Here is a 23,581-nt window from a genome sequence, read left to right on the forward strand (position 1 = left end):
AAAAAATTTGGTGTCCTGTATCACAAGTAATGTATCACCTTGTAAAAAAAAGATTGATGGGTTTGAATTGAAACTGGTCCATATTCAGTTTACTGTAGTAGCTTTCCCTGTCCCACCTACCAGTGCCTTTTGGGAAGATGTCCAGCTACTATTGAAAAGAGAAGCAAAATTGTCCATCTCTTACTGAGATAGACCTGGCATTTTACTCGTAGGCCTTTGCTAGGTGTGATTGTTTGGTAGAGATTTACAGCTCAAGTGGCCATGAATAGGCCTTGCTATTATCTCCTTAGTGCCTTTTAAATGCAGAATCTAGTTTTAATGTAAATTCCAATATAGTAGGAAGGCCACAGAGCAGCGAAGTGATCTCTTCATAAATACTGTGGGAGGCGGAAATCATATGACTAGGTAATGATAGTGATGTAGTTCAGATCATTGCAATGAAATCTAAGTGGAAGTTATTCAGGACTAGCGTTCCTTTCCTCTGGAACGCTTCCCCAAGAAGGTGGAATGAGCGCAGGCACATTAAGTTTTATTTGTAGTCACTCAACATTGTCCAGGTGTTTCAGTGAATATTATTAAAGCTAACTTTATTTCATACTGTTCTTATTTCCTCTTTTTAAAATAATTTTTAATGGCTTCTCATATTCATTAAGGTCTAAGCAAGGCTTTTTTCTGCACCTAAAAAGTTAGCTCTTAAAATCAATTAGTTGAGCTGATGTCAATTTCTTAGAGGTTACAAAAAGATAGTTTCTTCTCAAAGTGTAACTTCCTGCCAGGCTGATGGATAATTTGACAGACACTATGAGATTGCAGGAACTTCATCTTATCCCTTAGGTTCTAAGGCCTGTGTCTTAGATTCTTCTGAAATTCAAAAGCTGCGTGTGTGTGTGTGTGTGTGTGTATGTGTGAATTGTTTTTCCTTATAAATATGTTGTGTGTACATCACCAACAATTTAAAAATATACAAGTGTGTAGTGTAAAAGCATGAATGTACCCTTCCTTTTTATCCCACTTTCCAAAGACACCATTGTAAACCAGCTTAGTTTTGTGCATATACAGACATGTGTATGTCTTTATGTATAAAAATACACACATATAATTTCTTTTAAAAATCATAGTATACTCAATATTCTCTATTGTTTGTAGTCAGCAATGCATTGTGAACATCTTTGCATGACACTAGATCCAGCTTTCTGTGTGCCGTTCCATGGGTGACGGATTTCTCTACACCCTTATGGACCTAGGTTGCTTCCTCCTCCCCCCACCGCCACCCCAGATAAAAGTGTGATGAAGAGCATCCTTGTGTATACCTGCCTGCTTGTTTAAGAATGACAATAGGAGAGATTCCTAGAGTTTCTACTTCCAGGTCAAAGGGTATACACTTTTAACATTTTTATATATGTTGTCAAATGACTCTCCAAAAAAGAATGAATTTATAAGCCTGCTATCAGCATATGAGGGTTCGTTTTTTCTGCTTCAACCACATAATCTCTTGCTTATGACCCAGAGAAGATGAGTTGTAAACAATAAGTCTCAAGGTTATTTATAGTATCTTTCAGTTATAGCTTTCAAAAATTGGACCTTTTAGTGTTTCTCTTTTACTGCTTGCAAATTTGTTGAGATATGGAATGTGTTATCAAGACAGGACAATCCCTTTTTATTATTACAGGTATGAAATATCTTAAAGAATTTACCCGAATGATTATCTTGTTAAATATTTTTAATGTGCCCAGTGAAATCAGAATGTTTACTTCAGAAGCTTGCCCTTTCAAGTCGGAGTTCAAGGGATAGCTGTTGAACGTGTCATTCTCTTCACTGAAATTTATGTGATCACTTTTATAATACCCCTTGAGTTTTACTGAGCACCTAACACTGACAGTGATGGAGATTGAACAGTAGTGTAGAGTATACTGAAGAAAATTTTGTGATTCAAAACAAATGTTAGTGAAATCTGAGCTTCATTTATTTATTACGTGCTTGCTTGCAGGTGGATTCACCAATGAACTTGAAGCATCCCCACGACTTAGTCATACTAATGAGACAAGAAACAACAGTTAACTACCTCAAAGAATTGGAGGTGAGGCACCTGGGCGTGTGGTATGCAGCTAAAGCTTGGTGTATTTCATGGGAACTACTGTATTCAAAGAAAAATTAAACATATTACTTAAGCCTGATTCTTTGACTTTTACAGGAATTTACTACTTTTAGGTCATGTTTTTAAAAATAACATCTAATTAGAGTAACTTCTGAGCAACAATAAGAAAAACAGGCTACCATACTCTAGGTTTTATGCCTGATTCTTAACTCATTATATCCTTGAACAAAGTTTTCATGTATAAGTGTTCCTTCTTTTTTTTTTTTAAGAGAAAGAGAGGAAGGAAGGGAGAAAGAGGCAGAGAAACATCAGTGAGTGATTACCTCTCTCAAGCTCCCAGCTGGGGACCTGGCTCACAGCCCAGGCATGTGCCCTGACTGGGTACTAGCAACCTTTTAGCTCACGGACCCGCATGCAGTCCACTGAGCCACACCAGCCAGGGCGCCTGTATAAGTTTTTCCATCAAGTATGAAGGGGTGTGGTCTTTGGGGATGTTCTTGGAAGGAGAGCTTGGGTAAAATTTGAAAAGAAAGAATGATTTCAATGCACTGTAATAATGTAATTTTTGTTAATCCCCAAGCAGTAAAAATTAGGGTCTGGATATTTTGTGTTTTTATGACTAAAGTGAAAATCATTTATTACGCTTCACCTTGAAAACTTGAAATTGACTTGTACTAATAAAATGTGACCTTTTTTATTTCTTTCATTGATTCCCATAAATTTATTTTGCTTAATAGCAAACTATTAGTTATTTGAAAAACTAGGGATTTTTTCTTCATAAAATCTCTGCTTAAAAGTTATGGTGTAAATTGAATCCAAATGTTAAGAGAACTATAAGTTGTAGAAAAATGAACCAATATGTAAGATAAGATTTAGAAAATTATTTGGAGTAACAAAAGTCGAATCTTGAGAGCTAAGGGATCATGAAGATCATCCTTGTTTTAGAAGCAAGGAAACAGACCCGAAGACGGTGAATTGCCCGATTTCACATATTAAGTTAGATAGGACCAGAGGCAAACACCGTACCCCTTGGCATAAAAGCCGACATTCCTGTTAGACCAGGTAGCCATTCATTTTTTCATTATGTAAAAATCCTGAGTTTCACTTACATAAATTCAAACTAGTACACCTATCAACAGAAATAGTTACAATTATATGTTTTTAAAATTTCTGTTAATTAAGAAGGAGGAGCTTGTAGCACATATTAACCAGCTCTGTGTAGGTGGTAGTGATTTGTTTGTTTGTTTGTTTGTTCCTAATCCTCACCGGAGGGCATGCTTATTGATCTTAGAGGTACAAGGGAGGGAGGGAGACAGGGAAAGAAACACTGATGTATGAGAGAAACGTTGATTGGTTGCTTCTTGTACATGCCCCGACTGGGGATCAAACCCACAGCCTTTCTGTTTACAGGACAGCACTCCAACTACCTGAGCCACACCAGCCGGGGCAGGTAGTAGTACTTTGAGAATAACTCATCATTTTTTAAATCGTCTCACTTTGTTTCTACCGGTTTTACGACTTACAAATTTGGATTTATAAGTCGGAAAACTTATTGGAAATGTTGGTTTTTATGGATACTAGGAATAAGAGGATAGTTGTATTTATCGGGCTTCATGCTTGTGCAAAAAGATACAGTGGTGCAGAAAATAGTTTTGATTTGCGTATGCACAGACACATTGTATGTTTTTAATGCTATCCAATTTTTAAGGGGACAGTAGAGCGTAATGTAAAGGAAAGGAGACTTAAATTGAGTATATACAAGGGGGAAATGGCATTCATCTAGTCAGTGAAATGCAAATGAAAAAATGTTCACTAATTTTTTATTAAAGTAGTGTATTGAGTTTATACTTAATATACCCTTTTTGCTCCATATACACAGCAGTGACAGATAAAATATAAAATAGAAATCAAAATAAAATGTAGCCAGGCCTAAAAGCAATATAAATATCTCTCTGGACCAGAAATGAAACAGAAACGCCATGTTGGGAAAGCACCTGAACCTCCAGACCTGCTGGTCTCAAAGGCCAGGTGTACTCTGTGGTGTCTGAGCAGCTCTGAGAAGTAAAGGGACTGGCAGAATTCCATGCGAGATGAGGGAAGAGAACCAGGCTTAACTGCTTGAGGGCTGCGATGGAGCCATTCTGTTCATGAAAAGAAGTGGGGGCAGGGGGTGGCGCGGAACAGGAAGACGAAACAAAACCTGATGATCACAAGAGAAGCTGAACTATCCAATGGTTCAATAATTGCATCTTCAATTTTCTGGAATTCATTTCAGGGCAGAATATTACTATGAGGTAGAAACTCCAAACCCAAATTGTAAGATCTGTTTCTGGATTTGGGAACTAGATATAACCTGGAAGCAACCACAGCACTGTTAAGAGAGGCGAGGTCATGGAATGGTTGGGAAGAGGGAGACAGAGATGATCAGGGGTGAAGGATGACTCCAGGTTTTTGATCCAAGAGATTGAAAGGAGGAATTGGTGTTAGCTGAGATAAAGAAGACTAAAGGATGTGTAGGACTGGGGAGTTTATGGAAATCAGTGGTAGTTTGGCTTCTGAGTGTTAAGTTTGACATCTCTTAGAGATCTAAGTGGAGACGTTAAATAGGGAGTTGGTTCTTCGAATGTGGAATCTGGCATAAAGGTCTGGCTGGAGATGGAGATTTGTTCATCCTTCGAGTGTAGACTTAAAGACATAAGACTAGATAGTGCAATTCATACACAAAGTAGTAACAACTACTTAGATCTCAGAAGTGACTTCTTAGATATCAGAAGACAGTGGAGGAATAACCTCAGTGTATTAAGGGAAATCAGTCAAACTAAATGTTTATATTTTTAAACCATCCTTCAAGAGTGAGGGAAAAGCGAAGATGTTTTCTTACATACAGAGGTAGAGTTTACTAACCACAGACTCTCACTTAAAAAAAAGTTAAAGGCATGGTTTTGCAAGAAGAAAATTAAACCCAGTGAAAGCTGTATTGTGATGGTCAGTAAAAACATTGATGGAAAAGTTGCTAAATTTATTTAGCAATTTTTTGTGTGTTTTAAAAGATAAAACTAGATAAAATTAACAATATGTGGCTGAGGTGGGGTATGATCAGTGAGAAGGTAAAGCTTGTTAGACTCTTGTCATGTTCAGGCAAAGATAAAACTAACTGAATAAATTAAAACCCTGTTGCAAGAGTTACCAGCACACACATTAAAAACTGAAGAATGTTGCCACCTTTCAAGCAGTCTTGCCAGAAGAAGCAGGAGTCTAGTCAAACCACAGTACAATTAGTTTTTCAGTAGAATCGGTTCCCTTTGTCAATTTAATATTTTATTTTTGGTTTTAGAAAACTTTTTGTAAAAGGGGTCTCTAGTCTTCATTAGACTGCCAAAGTCCATGACCCAGAAAAGCTGAGAACCTCTGGATCCTGCAGTCAGCATTCAGGAAGTCTGGAGGGCAGGGGAAGGCGCAAGGTGAACCCAGGAGATGTGGTCAGCCCAGTCCTGTGAAGTGGCAAACTAGAGGACACAGGACTCAGTTTCTTTAACGAATAAATAACAAGAATTAGAATAAAAGAAGAACTAGAGAGTAGATTAAAAGGAACTTAAGAGACAAATTAACCAGTTGCAATATGTGTTCACTTCAATGGATTTTGATTTAAAGATTTTATTTATTTATTTATTCATTTATTTATTTATCTTTTAGAGGGGAAGGAGAGGGAGAGAAACATCAATGTATGGTTGCCTTTCATGTGTCCCCTGCTGGGAGTTGGCCTGCAGGGAACTGGCCTGCAACCCAGGCATGTGCCCTGACTTGGATTTTGATTTAAATTATATTTTAAAAAGAAGGAAGAAACAATTGGGGATCTGAACACAAATGAGATACTTGATATTAAGGAATTAAATTATTTTTTACATGTGATAATGGTTTTTTGTTTTATTTTTTAAACATACTGTAATATTTGCTGATGAAAAAATTAACCAAAAAAATCGTAAGGGCAAGCACTAAAGTAACAGAAATGCAATTGATACTTTCCAAACCAACAAATTAAGAGAAGGTCCTGGAGGAGGGGAGGGACTTAGAAAGTGTTATTCCGCACACAGCAAGCAAGAAAAGAGAGAAGCAGAAAAACAATGACAAGCAGAAAGCCCAAAATAATATGGTTGAAGTAAATCCAAATAGATCAGCAATTATAATAAACAAACTCACTGATTAAAACTCAAATTATCAGATTGGGTTTCTTATTTAGACCAGCTGTATGGTACATAGAGGAAATACACCTTAACCCTGGCTGGTGTGGTTCTGTGGCCTGAGTGCCGGCCTACGTGCCGGCCTACAGACCCAGTCAGGGCAGGAGGCACCCTATTGATGTCTCTCACTCCCTTTATCCCGCATTTCCCCTCCCTCTAAAAACAAAATAAAATCTTTTTTTAGAGATAGGTGCCTTCAATAACACAGAAAGTACAGCAATTAAGAAAACAATTGATAAAGTTGGCCATCTTTAAATTAAAAGCACTTTAGCTAATGACACGGTGAGCAAAATTAAAAATTAAGCTGCAAGTTGGGAAGACATATTTGTAATGCGTGAATGATAGGGAATGAGTTCATAGAATTACTCCTTTCTGAAATTTCTACAAATTATTTTTTTTAATTTAACAGAAAATAGACAGATTTGAACAGTCAATTCATAAAATATCTCAAACATCAGAAATATGTTCAGCCTCATTAATGATCAGTTAGTTAGGGTAGTCTGAGTTTTGTTGCAGTATTTCAGTCAGTTTTTGCATTGGCAACAAATAGCCCCAAAATCTCAATACTGTTCTCACTGGGTTAGAGAAGCTAATTTATATCAACTAAATTAACTGATGGCATATTCAGAATCCTGTCTTTCTTCATAAAGGATTCTCTGACTTCTTTAACATGTTAAATTCTCTTTTCTCTTTTCAATATTTCAGGTATATAGACTGAAATATTGAAAAATCTATTGTGTTATTTTCTTCCCAACAGAAGCAATTAGTTGCTCAAAAAATTCACATAGAAGAGAATGAGGACAGAGACACAGGATTGGAACAAAGACATAATAAAGAGGACCCAGACTGCATCAAAGCGAAGGTGCCCTTGGGGGACTTGGATCTGTATGACGGCACGTACATAACTTTGGAAAGCAAAGACATCAGGTAGAGAGATTCACTTCCCTCCCCCAAAGTACATTTTCTTGAACAGGCCTTTCTCAGGTCAGTAAATTACTTCGCTAATGAGAGTGACCTTCAATCACAGATAAGTTTATTAACATTTTAAAGTTCAAAGTACATAGTACGTGTAGAATTCTTACATATCAATCGAAAATTCTTAATACCACAGCAGAAAATTGAAGACCTTAGATTACAAGAAATACAAGTGGATGGTAAACTTGTAGAGAACATGTTTCTCAATAATGATCAAGTAAGTACAAATTAGAACATTTAGATAATTTTCATCTATCAAGCTGAAAAAAAATGTAAACATGAGTAACTGATAAAAAGGTGTAGAGAGACTGTCAATAGAAATGTAAATTGATTTAACATTTTTTGAAAGAATGTAGCAGTGTTATATTCGTTTTTTAAAAGTCCCCGATCTTAACGTTCTGTCACCAACCTACTTTCTCACTCTTGATTTATCTCCTTTAAGTTGAACTCCCAAACTGTTGGACTCTAGCAACAGCTGTTGGAAACATTGATGAGTGCTAACTAATGTTGGTTGTAAAGTTAAGGTGTTCTAAGGATATGGTTCAATTGGGGGGAAGTTAGGCATTTCTTCATCCTACATTCATTGTTTCTTGCTTCTTGGTTTCAGCCCTGAAGATTATATAGACACAGAATCTCCTGTCCCTCCAGCCCCTGAGCAACCTGATTGCACTAAAATTCTAGAACTTCCGTATAGCATACATGCTTTCCAGCACTTACGAGTAAGTAGAGAGTATGGGACTCTTTTTTAGTGCATTTAAAAAAATTTAGTCTCTTGTTTATAAATCCTCTTTTTTCTACCTCTCTTCAGTAGCTTTATACTTTTACAAACATCTTGTATTTTTAAAAATTCCTTCAAAATAGATGTTACAAGATACTGAATTACTTGTAGTCTTTTATAATCTCCTTTGTCTCTGTTTTTCTGCAGGGTGTACAAGAAAGAGTTAATCTTTCTACACCTCTATTATCTAAAGAAGATCCAGTCTTCACATATTTATCTAAACGATTAGGAAGAAATATAGATGACATAGGGCACCTCATTCATGAAGGCCTACAGAAGGTGAGTCATCAGTGACCTAACGAGTCAGGAGACTGTGTGAACAGGAGATATTTTACTCTCAAGAAACACCTTCCTAGCTTGTTTCTATCTGGAGAGTGATTTTAAATGATGGTTATAATCATTGAAGCTGTGTAGTTCAAAGCTAAGGAGAAATATTGATGATATAGTTCCCTTAACCAGGAAAGGGTGCTAAAAAGACTTATTTAAACTAGTTCATTAAAGAATTATATGTTAATATAAGCAACAGAGATTATAGGTTTGATTATATATTTTGAGTGTGAAAGAAAATTTAACATTAGTCTCTGCTGTATCTACACGTAATACGTAGATTATCATTATTGTCTGAATAAGAAAAAAAGTTACCGCTAGCAATAAAATATTCTAGTAATTTTTATTTCAAGGGAACATCTACTTTTAAAAAAATGAAGTAGGGAATTATACAACAGGGCCTGAGAATTTAACTACATCACGCAGAGTGATGTGGGAATTAGAAAACCGTTTTTGTTCTTCCCTGTGCCCAGGGAGTGTTGGAGCAGAGCCTGGTTCCTAGGCAGTGTTTTAGTGGTGTTGAGTAAGATGTGCAATTACGACGTTTACGTGCATGCAGTTTACTCAGAAACATTGTATATTTATATGTTTATTCGAGGACACTTTATATCATACATGGTTATTTTTATTGCTGAGTTGTCTTCATCTTGTTTTTCTGAAGGTAATGTAAGACATCACATCCCCAGAACGTGATGAGTAACAAGGGAAAACCAGCCGAGGATTTGAAATACCCTTTACTAGTTCAAGAGAGAGATGAAGGTGGTTTGGACTAGAATAGTTAGTATTGGAAATGGAGGGACTTAAACTATTTCGGGAACCATTTAGTAGCTGATAAATTAGGTATGGGGAATGAGGGAAAAGGGAATCGAGGATAATTCCCCAATTTTTGGCTTGAGCAACTTGAAGGAAGAAGAGGGTTGAGTGAGTAAAGAGAAGATAGAGATCCGTTTTGGCCATGTTGGATCTGAAATCTGTGTGAGTCTGGAATTTCAGGAATGGGCAGAGCTGAGTGTATGGATAGAGAATAATTGTAAATAGGGAGTATTGGTAGCCATGGGCCTGGGTAGGGTCCTCTGAAGGACAGCCGGAGCGTGAGAGGAGGCCCCTCTGAGTCCCAGGTCCTACGTTTAGCTGTCCAGCAGAGGGGGAAGGGCCAGCAGAAGGGACCAGAAAGGGTGTCCAGAAAAATGTGGTCCTGAGAGCCAAGGGGGAAATGCGTTCCAAAGGAGGAGGGAGTGATCAACATGACAGTAGAGCATGTATGGGTTTGGGGAACGATGTTATGAGAAATCTTACAGAAGGAGTATTTATAAAGGTCCATTTTTCTCTTCTAATATGTGTGGACTCTAGAGTATTCTGCTTATCTTGATGTTTTCAGTAATTCATGTAGAATGTTTAATTCCTCTTTTTGTTCCAGTTCACAATTTGAAGTCTGAAAATAAGAGATAAAGTATCTGTTTATTTGAAGGAAAACTCTCTCAAAGGGCTATCAAAAAGGAGATTCAATCTCAAGTAAAGTAATTTGCGAAAGAATATAGTGACCGTTAACCAACTACACGTAGTGGTCAAGTCCTTCATTGTTTCACTTGAAGAAATCATACGCTTTTCTTGAAGATAGTGTATATAAGGCTGAGTAACAGAGAATTATCCTTAGTCTTAATCTTAAAAATAACTATTTTGAAAATAAAATAATCCTTATAAAAATCAGATTATATTTAAAATCTACAAAAAGATAAAGTAAAAATTAAAATTTGAAAACATGACTAATGACTGTTTTGTATACTTTTGGATTGTTATTTTTATACATTTGTATAGTTAAAACCTAGTTATTCTTATAGGATAACTTTCTAATAGTGGAGTTGTAGGGGTCAGAGGGCAATCGCATTTCTGAGGCCTTTGACAAACACGTGGCAGATCATCCCCCAGCAGTGCTGGCCTGTGCTGACCCAGCCCCTCTGGAGCCGGTACCCAGTGGTGTCTGGGTTGCTTGGTGTCTGCAGTTGGTATCCAGGGGAGCCAGTCCCGTGCTCTTTTTAAGCTTTGCCAGCTTGTAAAAGGCAACTTGTATCTCTTTAATTTCTACTTTTTGTTAAGTTTTGCATCATTTCACCTGCTAAGTAGCCATTATTTTATATTTTTCAATTGTCTGTTGTGGTTTTGGTTGATGGTCTTTAGTTATGAGTTTGTTCATTTGGTCTGTTTACATCTTTATGAGCTCCTTATGTAGTAAAGATATTAAATGTTAGCTGTCATACATGTTTTCCCAGTTTTTCTTGAACTTTATGACGTCCTTCTGTGTGCTGGATTTGAAAGTTCTCTGCTTGGGTTCAAACTCGCTTACACTGTGGTTTGGACGTGGTCCAGTTTAGTGCTCCGGCGTCTGTGTGGTTGAGGCTCTGTGTGTGTGTGCGTGTGAGGGCGTGAGGGCGTGAGGGTCTAAGGCACAAAGGGAGCAAACCTACGTGAACTCCTTTTTAAATTGACCAGATAACACACTTATTATCAACGTATAGAAGGGGGAAGGTTTGACTTAGATTTTAAACATACGTAGGAAAATGACCAATTTATCTGTCACAGAAGCAGGAACCTGTCCTTTGCTTATGTATATACCTTCACTCAGATGGTAAATAGAAAACTTTGAAATACGTTCATTTCAGCAGTTTCATGTTAGAGCAGTTGGCATCTCTCAGTAGGTGAGGCCCTATCTTCTAAAATCTTGAAATAACTAAGGCCCAATAAATTATAGCCCACGTGGGGGGCTTTTCAGTTTGTTTTTCCCTTGGAATGGTCGCCTGTAGTTGGACGGTCTGCTCTGTAGATCACACCCTGACGCACCTGCACAGCTGACGACCAGGAGGCTCTTCTCACGGGTGTAGTTTACTAGTACTTTGTCTTACGCTTTGTCACTGCTGTGAGTCTATCTCTTCATCTTAAACTTCCGAAGTCCTAGACTAGTGAAGGTGCTTACTTTGAACATTATTAATTTGAAGAAACTGTCTTGAACTGTGCTTGATTGTCATTTTGTTTGTTAAATCTCTAGAACTCCTCCTCATGGGTACTGTACAACATGGCTTCATTTTACTGGAGAATAAAGAATGAGCCGTATCAGGTAGTAGAATGTGCCATGCGAGCCCTTCACTTCTCTTCCAGGTAGGTTTCCTCCCCTTCACACCTTCTGATTTTCCATACAGCTTGGGCTTTTAAACAACACATTAAAAAAAACAGTAAGAGGAAGCATTGTGTTGTACTTATTACACTCTCCTTCATTCCTATTCAAAGAAATTAGTCCCATCACAAAAAAGGACAGATTTCAAAGACTTCAAAGTAAAAATAGCATAATATACTTCTGATTTCCATGAGGGCAAAAATACATAACATAGATGCCCTCTGACCCACTTGAGACTTGAATACAAGGACCTCAACTGGAGACATTATCATAAATTTAATTTTTCTCAAAACAAATATAAGTCCTAGATACATTTTAAAATCATAAAATGTCTGCCAGCCCTTATTTTTGTGGCAGAATTTGTAGCTATTAGATTGAGTATCATCAGTTATGCAAAAATGAAACATGATGGTTTTTGTAAATTCTCTTCTCCATCTGTGTGTGTACTCAGTTATGTCCCTGAGCTCTGTGACTGTGAACGTGATTTTCCCTTGTCAGATAGTTGTTCACGTCGTGGAGCACAGGCTTCATTCCTCCCCCTCATTGCTCTCTCCTTCTCTTGCAGGCGCAATAAAGACATCGCCCTGGTCAACTTGGCCAATGTTCTGCACCGAGCGCACTTCTCTGCTGATGCTGCTGTCGTGGTCCACGCAGCCCTGGACGACAGTGACTTCTTCACCAGCTATTACACTTTGGGAAATATATATGCAGTAAATACATTTTTTTGTTTTTCATGAGCTAAACTAGTTGCTGGGTAGGACGGGGGGGGTCCCTCAATTGAAAATACCCTTTTCCCTTCCTCTTTTAGTTCAAACAGGGAAAGGGGATGGAAATGTATCATAGTTTTCCCAGCCTCTCTACAAAAAGGGAGAGTAATTGCATTGATAGGCATATTAAATTTCTGCATAGTATACCTCTTAAGATAGCAATACCTTCCAAGTAAGCCATCCTATAGCATGTTTTCATATTGTGGAGATTTGGCCACTGGTCAAAATGATTTGGCCACTGGTCAAAATAATATTCATTGTAGAGTGAGATACTGGTGTCATCTCATAAATGATTAGGGGATTTGGACAGATGCAGACAGACTGGCTAACATTTTTCCCGTGTGTGTGTGTGTGCTTTCTCCTTTCAGATGCTTGGGGAATATAACCACTCGGTGCTCTGTTATGACCATGCTTTGCAGGCCAAACCTGGGTTTGAGCAGGCTATAAAGAGGAAGCATGCCGTCCTGTGTCAGCAAAAACTGGAACAAAAATTGGAAGCTCAACATAGGTAATCAGGAGAAAAACTGTCCCTGAAGCACTAGCACCATAGAACCTTAGGTTAGACCTGTAGATGGTAATACCGGCATTAATTTCTTCACTGGAATTGTATTTATTTTTTATTAAAGATTTGTTTTTATTTATTTCTAGAGAGGGAGAAAAGCATCAATGTGAGGTTGCCTCTTACACGCCCCCTACCAGGGACCTGGCCCGCAACCCAGGCATGTGCCCTAGACTGGAAAGTGAACTGGTGACCCTTTGATTTGAAGGCCAGGACTCAGTCCACTGAATCACACCAGCCAGAGCTGTTCATTGGAATTTTAAAAAGCAGATTTTCACTACTGCTAGTCCCATCCCTTTTCTCCATATCCACGAGGTTTAGTACAAGTTAGTGGTGATTTGAATATCAGTTACTTCTGTGAAGTCACATGGAGGGGGTGTGCTGCTGAATACTCAGAAAGTCTGTTCGTCACGGTTTTATATCCATAGAATACAGTGTCAGTAACATTACCTGCACATGCGATATTTGATCTTCCTCTCTTTTGAATCCTAGGGTCGGGCTATTGTTGGTTAAGTGAGGATAAGAGACATTATTTTGCCCACATTTTAGTCAGATTGGTATAAGTTGTGCAGTAACGGAATTCTCTTGTACTTGGTCTTTGCAGTATACTTAATAGAAATATTTGATTCCATAAATATAGGGCCAATTAAGAAGCACCACATAACTCAGAAATGAATTGTTCATCACTCAGTGTTTCAAGTCTACTTGGATTATTAGAGAATTAAACGATGATTTGGAGCTCACTGAACTTTTCTACTTGCTGACTTTCCAGTCTAAGGCAGGGATGTCAAACTCAGTTTCCCCTGGAGCCACAGCAGTCTTGTGGTTGCCTTCAAAGGTTGCCTTCCTTGTTTACACCTGGCTTCTATTACACCAGATCAGAACTTTTCCTGGCTGAGCTTCTTCTAATATTATGCTCTTAAGAATCAAGTTGGTCCTCTTTAATACAATCTGTACAGCTCCTAAATCTCCATATGATATAGTGTACTAGGTAGTAAGATTTTTGTGACTAAATATAATCAGGCAGCTGATTTGATACCAGGTGGTAAAGAGTATTCCTCTCTAAAGTAAAATTTCTGTGGTTTTTCCCAAAATCTATAAAATCAATGAGTTAAAGTGTGAGAACAAGGTATAGCGGCCCTTACACTTAACTTCGTCTTTAGGCAAAATCAAAGGAGGATTCTAGAAAGGCTTTGAGAGTCACTGGAACTGATAAACTTTGTGGAAGGAAACAAGAATTGTTAAAGTGTAAAAGTTTGTAGTATATTGTTACGCATCTTTTCTGGCACATGAAAAGTCCTGCACACTGTTTATTTAATGTCAGGGTAGTTATATTTAAGGGGAGAATTTTGCATCCACTTTTTTTGCCCTCAAGTTTTAATAAAACAATAGCATTTATTTAGCCTCATTTTTCTTGAACTTGTGGTACAGTGATTATATGTTAAAAGGGAAAAATAAAATCTAGCAGTTGTTGCTCAGAACCAGAAAACCTGTGCATGTAAGTGGGTTTAACATTCACAATTTTAAAGCCCTGTAACTTTTCCTTGGTGTTAAAAATGCTAAGATCCCTCCAGCGAACACTGAATGAGTTGAAAGAATATCAAAAGCAGCATGATCACTACCTGAGGCAACAGGAGATCCTGGAAAAACATAAGCTGATTCAGGAGGAGCAAATCTTAAGAAATATCATCCATGAGACGCAGATGGCGAAAGAGGCCCAATTAGGTAAGCACCAATCCGGATACTGGAGGCAGCTTCAGAAATGCCCTTGTAGCTTACTTTGCTTTCATAATTCATGTAGTCGTAAGCAGTATAAAGTTGAGTTTATAACTTCCTTAGATTTTCAAATCAAGTATCATCACAGCAAGTATACCAGCAGGCCTGGAGTGCTGGTTTGGTCCCTGGACTTTTTTTTTTAATTTACATTTTAAGGTAAAAGTCAAATCTTCTAGATCCTAGTCTTAAGAATGGTTGTTTGCCCTCTGTGGCTTACATCAGTACTTCTCCAGCTTTACTCTACGAGTCAGTCTCTTGGAGATCTTGTTAAAATGCAGCTTCTGATTTAGTGGGTCGGAGGAGAGGTGTGAGTCTGTATTTCTAACAAGCTTCTGCTTGATGCCTGTTGCTGCTGGTCTGAAAACACTGTGCCTGGAGCCTGTGCCGAGTAAAACAAGCCAGACACACCCTAGAAACAGCATCCACCTCTTCAGTCAACACTGGCAATAAGGCCAAATAAATAACCTTTTTTTCTTGCTCCCTTAAAAACAAACATTGTATTTTAGAAGTAAGATTTTAGATTAGAATGTATCTCAAGCAGGTCTTAATCTGGGTCAATTGATTAGGTTCAGGGAATTCTAAAAACCTTCCCAGAATTTTAAGTAGAATTGTGTATGTGCAAACATTTTTTCTGGGAAGAGGATGTATCAAAATCTCTTAATCTGTAGGCCCAAAATAGAACCACTGGCTAAGGGAACTTGGGTTGTCAGGAGATCAGTGATTTGGTTACATCCAGAATTGTTATTTTTGATTAAACCCTAAGAGAGCAGGTCTAACAGCTTAGCACTGAAGAATAAATTCATAGAATTCCTTATATTACACATTTCTGCCTTGATCAATATATTTATCGTTTATCATTAAGAGGTCTAGAAAGCCTCTTAATCTTTGAACCTTAGCTGTGACCATTCACAATTCATTTTACAATCCACCTAACAAGTTTTCTGTGCTATTTTGAGTGTAAAGAGTATGTTCAGTCCTTAGGATTATTTACTTCTCTGTCTGTACTGAAGTGCAACCAGAGCTCTTATATGTAATTTGAAACAGGGTTATGAAGTATGTAACACAAATTCTTTACAGACAAATGGCTGAAGTCTCTTGTAATTAGTGGATTTTTACAATCATAGAATGTAATTGCCAGAGGATATCTTAACGATTATCTGGAGACCCTATGTATTGTAGGTGGAGTGAGTCTTCCTTAGAAGAATTTAATTTAATTACCCATTAATTCATGTTCTCCCATATAAATACCTCAGTAAGTGCTCTGCCAGGCTCTGAAGAATCCAGAGTGGAAACAAATGGTTTAGACTAAGAAAATCATGTTGACATTGCTGGTCTTTCTCATCAGTTTTAATTTTCTTTCTCATTTCAGGAAATCATCAGATATGCCGTCTGGTCAACCAGCAGCATAGCTTACATTGCCAGTGGGACCAACCTGTGCGCTACCATCGGGGAGATATCTTTGAAAACGTGGATTATGTTCAGGTCTTCTTCTTGTTCTTTTCTAGTTCTTACGTAAACTTTTACATACCTAAGTAATATTGCCCCCTCCTTGTATTTTTGATCCCTACAATTTTTGATTGTCATTTAAGGTTTTGAGTTATCCATTATGTTTATGTAGTCAGAGATTATAGAAAGTACCCTGTTCCTCCATGAATGACATTTCTGTTTCCCAAAAAATACTCATCGTATTCGTTCCTTTTTCCCAAGTCTTTCCTACCCTGTCCCATCCTGGCCCCTTTCTCTTATCTAACAAAGTTTTAGAACTACTCAGTCTTACGAGAACATCAAACATTGTTTTACCTTGGTTTGGAGGAAGGCTATATATATTTGGAATTGATTGTACAGTAGTCTATAAGGCCTGAATGACAGCTGTATTAAACTCTTAAGAACCTTTGCTTTGACCCACAGAACATTAATTTTATAGAGTAGTGATTGTTTGTAGTCTAGGTAGGGGAGTGAAATAATGAACCAGGCCTCTAAATCAGCTAATCATTAAACCTAAAATAGACTCAGTCATCGAAAGGAAGTGACAGGACAGGAGAACAACCCAGTGGCCTGGTTAGTGGAGAGTTGCTGGCTGGCAACATTGTCTGTGAGAGAATACTGTTGGAGCATAGCTCTGAGAATAATTAAAAGTTCTGATTTCATAGTAATTTTGAGTGTTCACCACATGTTTTGAATCAGTCTTAGTCACAACTCTTTTTCTGCTCTCAATTTGATTGAACTTTTCATTTTCCAGTTTGGTGAAGATTCATCAACCTCCAGTATGATGTCCGTGAACTTTGATGTTCCAGCAAACCAGAGTGACATCAGTGATTTGGTCAGGGCTTCTCCTGTAGCCCATTCTATTCTCTGGATCTGGGGCAGGGACTCTGATGCATATAGAGTAAGTTAACAGAGGGCGAGGAAGCAATTTTCTCATACAAACAAGCTCCTTTAAGGCAGTGGCTCTCAACCTCACAGATTAATCTGGCCCCTGTCACAGTACAGCACAGTTCAGCTCAGGTCAGGACTTTGTAAACTTACACCAGACAGCAGGCGTTCAGCTAGGTAGGTAAGTGAGACACTGGGTCTGCCTTGACATCTTTCCAGTCAAATGGGGCAGATTGATGTTCTGATTTCTGTCCAGGCTTTGAGCTCTGAGTACAGTTACCACCCCTAACAAGTGTCTAGACTGGACCTAAGTGCATACTTGGATATACATTTCTGACCAGCATTCTTTTATTGAGCTCCCAACTGTGTACCAGGCTGGTCCTACTACCATAGAGCACAGATTCTGTGCTCTGCTGGGGCTTACATCCTAGCAGAAGCTGCAGGTGATAAGCAAGTTAATAAAGATGCACTTCTAAAGATGCACTTCTAAGAAATAGCTGTATGGTAGTCAGTAGAAATACCAGAGATCATATATTTTTTTAATTCACTATTAAATTTTCAGAACGTATTTGTATTCTAACAAAATTAATATAGCCACTTTGAAATAAATTTCCCATAGTTTGATAGCATCAGGATATAAGCTTAGCAAGCTTCTATATTTAGGAAAAGTCAACATTTTACAAATCAAAATCAGTTGTTAAACTTTGGTATTGGCAAAGAAATGGTCCTAGTTAAGGGAAAAATAGTTTTCTGTGTCAGTTTTATAAGACTATGTGTACATTCAGGAACAATCACAAACTTCACCTCAAATTGGCTTCAACAAGAGAAAATTCTCATTACCGGAAGTCTAGAGATAAGTCATAATTTCAGTTTGGTTGATTCAGTGGCTCAGGGATGTCACCAGTGACCCATTTATTTCATCTCTTTAAATTTGCCATCATGGTACTGTTTTTCATCCTAAAGCTTGACAGCCAGCAGCAACTAGAGCAAAAAGTGTTTTGTTTTTATGCGGCCTAAGAAACTAAGACCGGCGTTTCTTTCCCAGAAGCCCCAAGCAAGCCTCTCCTTCGGTTTCATTGGCTCACCTGCCTTAGGCCCGCCCAACCCTGAACCAGTATGTGGTAAAGCAGGTAGAATTACTGTCTTAGACTAATAATCTGCAGTAGAAGGAATATTACACAGTCAACCACAATGCCTACATTTATCTTAAAATAACTAAATTATTGTTTAATTATCCTAGTATACTCATATGTTCTTTTAAAAGTTCATTAGGCATGTTGAAATGCCAAGTCCAAAGAATTGATGAGAAACGTTCTTTCCTTGTTAGGACAAACAGGATATGCTTTGGCCTAAAAGGGCGGATTGTGCAGAAAGCTACCCGGGAGTCCCTGCTGGTGGAGAGTTGCCAACATACTTTCTGCCTCCAGAAAACAAAGGACTCAGGCAAGTGCTGATGGATTTGGCAAAGCACTTGAATCTGCATGATTGTCACCTGGCAGTTCTTTGAGAGCACCAGCCTTGGACTTGAAAGGTTAAGTCTTTATGTTGACATCACCCAAACTTGTAAAATGTGAATATTGTTCCTTTTTCTTGTGCCAGGATCCACGAACTCAACAGTGATGATTATTCTTCAGAAGAAGAGGCCCATACCCCTGACTGTTCCATAACTGACTTCAGAAAAAGCCAGACCCTGTCCTACTTAGTCAAAGAATTAGAGGTCCGCATGGATCTGAAAGCCAAAATGCCAGATGACCATGCACGCAAAGTAAGGCTCACGTAGGCTGGTGTTTATTGCCGTCCATTCTGGGTGACTTCCCAACCCCTGCGGTGGAACAGAAACGTGGTAGGAGGCGTGGTTGAGCTTTCCCCTGATCGCACTGAAGGATGGAGTTAGGAAGTCAGTGTTGCTGTTGAAAGAGGGCCAGGAAAGTGTTCCTCGGGCTGCCCTTGGCCTAGACCCCGAACACTCCCTCCCGCTGACGGGGCTGCGAGACGAGGAACGCGGCGCTCTGTCTCTTGGTGGGGCCCTTGTGCCCGCTCGGTGTAGCTCCGCATCCCCTTCAGACGTTTGTGTGATTTGAAAGCTTGAGGATTCTTTTCCCATGGCCTTGTCAGCCTTGCTTTGGGCTTATACGAGGTCCTTAGGAATTTGTGTAAGTTTGATAACCGTTTTGGGAACATTTTTACAAATAAGTTCTGTCATGTTGTTTTCTTTAATTCTGTTATGTGTAACTAGGAATATATTATTACTGATTATAAATCCTGTATTACATTCCACTTCATAGGTGCAAATGAAAAAATAACCTTTCTACAGAGAAAATAGACCATTGCAACAACCTCCTATTAAACTTAGTTTTAAAACTGAACAGTTACTACTTACATTCAACAGACATTTACTGAGGCAAAAAATATGTGCTAGGCATTGTTCAGAGTGCTAGGAATACAAAGATAGGTAGACTCTATTACCTGTCTTAGAGTTGCTCGCAGTTGCACACGTGCGGCACAACCATAGACTAATGTAGGGTCAGGTGCTTTCCCAGCTGGAGAAGGTAGATCTTTATTGCATCAGGGACTGCATGCTGTTGTCTCCTGAAGAATTTCTCATTTGTTCTGGACACTTCGCTTGGCTTTAATGGGACATGACAGATCACTTTAGTATGTATATGGGGTATATATCTTCCAGCTTTTTTAATTATAGGAAACTAGGGCATACGTGTGAGCAGGTCCATACCTGTTGGTGTGTCTGTGCCCTCATGTTATGTAATTGTAAATATCTATTCAAATTAGCTGTTCCTGGGGAGCTGCAGTGGAGGCTGCTGTCTGTAGAGATTCTGTTCAAACGTGCTCCCTGCTGTTTTCAACTGAGTCGGTCTTCCTTTTGTTGTTTTCAGATTTTGCTTTCCCGTATTAACAACTATACTATCCCAGAAGAAGAAATTGGGTCTTTCTTATTTCACGCTATTAATAAGGTGAGTCACCTACTTCAGACATTGGAAAGTTAAGTCATTAATAGTTGTAATTAAACACTAAAATGCATGTATCAAAAACTCTTTTTAGAACAAGTACTGAACTCTTGTACTAAGTGAAGTGTTTGGGGTTTTTCAGCCAAATGCTCCTGTCTGGCTGATACTCAATGAAGCTGGACTCTACTGGAGAGCAGTAGGAAATAGCACTTTTGCTATTGCTTGTCTTCAAAGAGCTTTGAATTTGGCTCCACTTCAATACCAGGACGTTCCTCTTGTGAACCTGGCCAACCTTTTGATTCACTATGGCCTTCATCTTGATGCTGCTAAGCTGCTTCTTCAAGCTTTGGCCGTCAATAGCTCTGAGGTAAGGTTTTATGCTCCTTTGTGGCTACGTATGCTGTGCAGGGTAACTCAGACTCAGAGTAGAATGTGCATGTTTCAAGAGCACGTGGAACATATTTTGTTTTATTTTTGATGTGTGTATTTTAAATGAGTGAAATGTGTGATTATACAGTTAAATATTTTTTAGAAAATTACGTTTAAATAGGAATGACATAGCTGCTAAAAATACACGGCCACTATTTTCTGTTATTCTGAAACATCTGGTTTTCCTGTGTCCTACTCATCACAACATGCATGCTGCTTAATATTATGCTGTTCTACAACTCGAATTTATAGCTATCGTTATACCAGCCAGGCCAGGGCGCAGATTAAAGGCGGTTTGGTGAAGACAGGTGGGCCGATGAGCATGCCTGGGACCTCCCCCTGCAGTCCGCGGAGTCGCATCAGCACTTTGCAGTTAGCTGCATATTTTAGTTTCTGAGATAGCACTTCCTTTTTATCATATTTCAGCATCTCTGAAATAAGGATACAATCGATGACATGACATCTTAGGTTTGATGAAATACAGTTAGAATAAATGTACAATTACATTGCTTTTATACCTGATATCTAAAAGTTTATGTTTTCTATCCAAAGAAACTTTTAGAAGAAGTATGCATGAATGATGTAGGTTTATTTGAGATATTCTGAAGCCATTTTTTAAGTATGAGGAGAAAATAGTTCCTATTAAAACGAGTATCCTTTAAAATACACAAATTCATGGCTGGATTTGAAGCAAAAGTTGACAGTTGCTATAATATACAACAGGTCGAGTTGCTAAAGAAGCACATCCAATATTTGTTGAATATTTACTAGGCGCCCGGTGTGCTGGCAGCTTGGGAGCACACGCTGTGCATGGGACGTGAGGAAGTTTGGGTGTCCAGATGGAAGGTGGATGCAGCTGTATTCCCCCGATGCTTTTCACCTTCTACTGCTACAAAGCCAAGGCAACTAGGCAGGATATTCTTCAGAAGAAAGAGCTTCTTTACAGATCACTTGCCTTTCTACGTTTGAATGTAATACTAAAATTTCAATTGTTAAAAACAGTATACTGAAACAAGAACAAAAAGATAAATCAGTGATTCAGAGTAGATACCCTAAAGAAGCCTTAGTCAGTACCTCGTCCACAGCTGCCAGCGTTTGGAAGTGTGTCCTTGTTCAGCTTTTCTTCTATGTAAATATTTCATAGTATTGTAACTCAGATGTATTGGTGATCTTTAAAACGTATTCTATAAAAATAACTTACTACTTCTTAGTTTTTATAGCCATCTGCTTAAATGGTTGTGTAAAGGTTGGATGGATTGGTGTATCACAGCTCACTGCTCTGTCGTTGGGTATTTAGGTTACCAGTAGTGCTTAGCTGTTATCAATATGGTTTTCTCTGTAAGGCCTTTTCTGTATTCCAGATAATTGTTAATAAAGATGGCTAGCACTGAACTTACTAAGAAGAACATGAATATTTTAATGACTATGATACAAAATACCAAAAAATCTACCAACAGATTTGGGCCAATATACACTGCCATAACCAAGGTCTAAAAATACTCATTTCACCTGTATCTTCCCCAGAGTTGGGCAGTTAACAATAAATGCTAACTTTTGTTGATTTTGTTCTAGAACCAGGTACGATAGTGAGCACTTTACATCCAATAACTTACCTGATTCTCACAACAGCCCTACAAGATAGGATTTACCCATTTGATAGACGAAGAAACTTCAAGAGAGTGACCAAAAGTCAGTGCTGAGATTTGAGCTCAGGGAGAGAGGCCACAGGGCTCACACCTTTGGCTGTGTCATACTGTCTGTGAATTTATGTTTGTAAAACAAGTTTTCTCGTCAAGTTTTCACTTCTCTGTTGTAATATAAATGTCTTTGTCTTTTAATTTTTAAAGTAAAAGTTCTTATATGCATTTTGTTCATTTTGTTCAAATTTAGTTGTTTAATTTCATGTGAACTCTTACACAGTAGTCTTTAACTCCATCTGTTATGTTAAAAATATTTCCTTTGCTTTTTTGTCTTAGCTTTTCAAAATTACCCTTACATTTGTCTGTCTTTTCTCTTTTTATTTCTGTTGTTTGATTTAACTTCTTTATAAGAAGTGTGAAACAATTAGTTCTGTTTTGTTTGTGTTTTCTATGATTTGTCTTTAAATAGTTAACTCTCAAGTATACAAAGACCTTTTCCTGTATTGTCTTCTAGATGTTTTATAGTTTTAGGTTGTACATTTGGGGTTATGGTCCCTTTCAGGGTAAATGTACTTTATGATGTGAGGTAGGGATCAAAGGTTATTCGTCAAAGCTCATGTCCACACTGGTAGCCGGTTGTGCTGGTACCGTATCTCGAGAGCACCGTCCTTTCCCTATTGAATCGTCTGTCACCTCTGCTCTGAACTGCAGACTCCTTTATGCGGCAGCTTGCTTGCTTGACATCTCCACCTCAGTGTCTAAAACACACTAAAAAAACTAAGCTTCTTCACATTGTTCCAGTTCGTTCTTCTCTATCTTCCCCATTTAAGTCAAGTAAAGCCTGTTGCTCAGGACAGAAACTTGGAGCCTCGTGTATAATCTTTCTCCTTCTCTCAGGGCAAAGTCAGTCCATTAGCTAACCCTGCTGATTCTATTTTCAAAATATACCTTGAATTTCACTATTTATCACAATCTCTACTGCTGTCTAATCTAAACCACCATTGTCTTTATCTGGGTTATTTCAGTAGCTGCTACCTCGCTTCTCTTCTTTTGGCATTTGTCCCCCTACAGTCTATTCACAATATAGCAACAGTCAGTTCCTTAGTTAAAAAAAAAAAAGAAAGAAATGTCATTTGTATCTTCAAATCTCTGCAGCGGTTCTCCGTGTAATGTACAGTAAAAGAAAGATATAATGGTATAAAAGTCCTGCGTTACCTTGTTTCTTTTTTGACCTCATCTCCATGAGGTCAATCCTTCGCTCATTCTGTTTGGCCTCACTTGCTTCCTTGCATTGCCTTGAATGCGCTGGCCATGCTCCCACCTCAGGGTCTTTGCACTGTTCCCTCTGCTTGGAATACTTCACCCTCCCACCGAGATTTCTTCATAGCATGCTCCTCCATGTCCTTACAATGTTTTACGAATGCTAACCTCTCGGTGAGTCCTTCCATTATCACTCTATTTAAAATGGCACTCCCCCACTCTAGGGTTGCTTGTA

At 38.3% G+C, this 23,581-nt stretch overlaps 1 protein-coding gene across 2 annotated transcripts in view; it reads left to right on the forward strand.

Moving 5' to 3' along the window:
* TTC17 (tetratricopeptide repeat domain 17) overlaps positions 1 to 23,581 on the forward strand; it is a 97,307-nt gene that overhangs the window by 16,694 nt on the left and 57,032 nt on the right. For both annotated transcript variants that reach the window (XM_037069084.1, XM_037069083.1), the window contains exons 2-15: positions 1,988 to 2,077; positions 7,091 to 7,260; positions 7,916 to 8,027; positions 8,234 to 8,365; positions 11,454 to 11,563; positions 12,145 to 12,289; positions 12,715 to 12,854; positions 14,470 to 14,630; positions 16,051 to 16,163; positions 16,921 to 17,067; positions 18,382 to 18,497; positions 18,654 to 18,819; positions 19,946 to 20,023; positions 20,160 to 20,384. In XM_037069084.1, coding sequence (XP_036924979.1) covers positions 1,988 to 2,077; positions 7,091 to 7,260; positions 7,916 to 8,027; positions 8,234 to 8,365; positions 11,454 to 11,563; positions 12,145 to 12,289; positions 12,715 to 12,854; positions 14,470 to 14,630; positions 16,051 to 16,163; positions 16,921 to 17,067; positions 18,382 to 18,497; positions 18,654 to 18,819; positions 19,946 to 20,023; positions 20,160 to 20,384 — 1,905 coding nt within the window. The remainder of the gene's footprint in view (positions 1 to 1,987; positions 2,078 to 7,090; positions 7,261 to 7,915; positions 8,028 to 8,233; positions 8,366 to 11,453; positions 11,564 to 12,144; positions 12,290 to 12,714; positions 12,855 to 14,469; positions 14,631 to 16,050; positions 16,164 to 16,920; positions 17,068 to 18,381; positions 18,498 to 18,653; positions 18,820 to 19,945; positions 20,024 to 20,159; positions 20,385 to 23,581) is intronic.

The sequence above is a fragment of the Sturnira hondurensis genome, unplaced genomic scaffold (genome assembly GCF_014824575.4).
Source record: "Sturnira hondurensis isolate 20B ecotype Veracruz unplaced genomic scaffold, ASM1482457v3 Scaffold0018399, whole genome shotgun sequence".
Lineage (NCBI taxonomy): Eukaryota > Metazoa > Chordata > Mammalia > Chiroptera > Phyllostomidae > Sturnira > Sturnira hondurensis.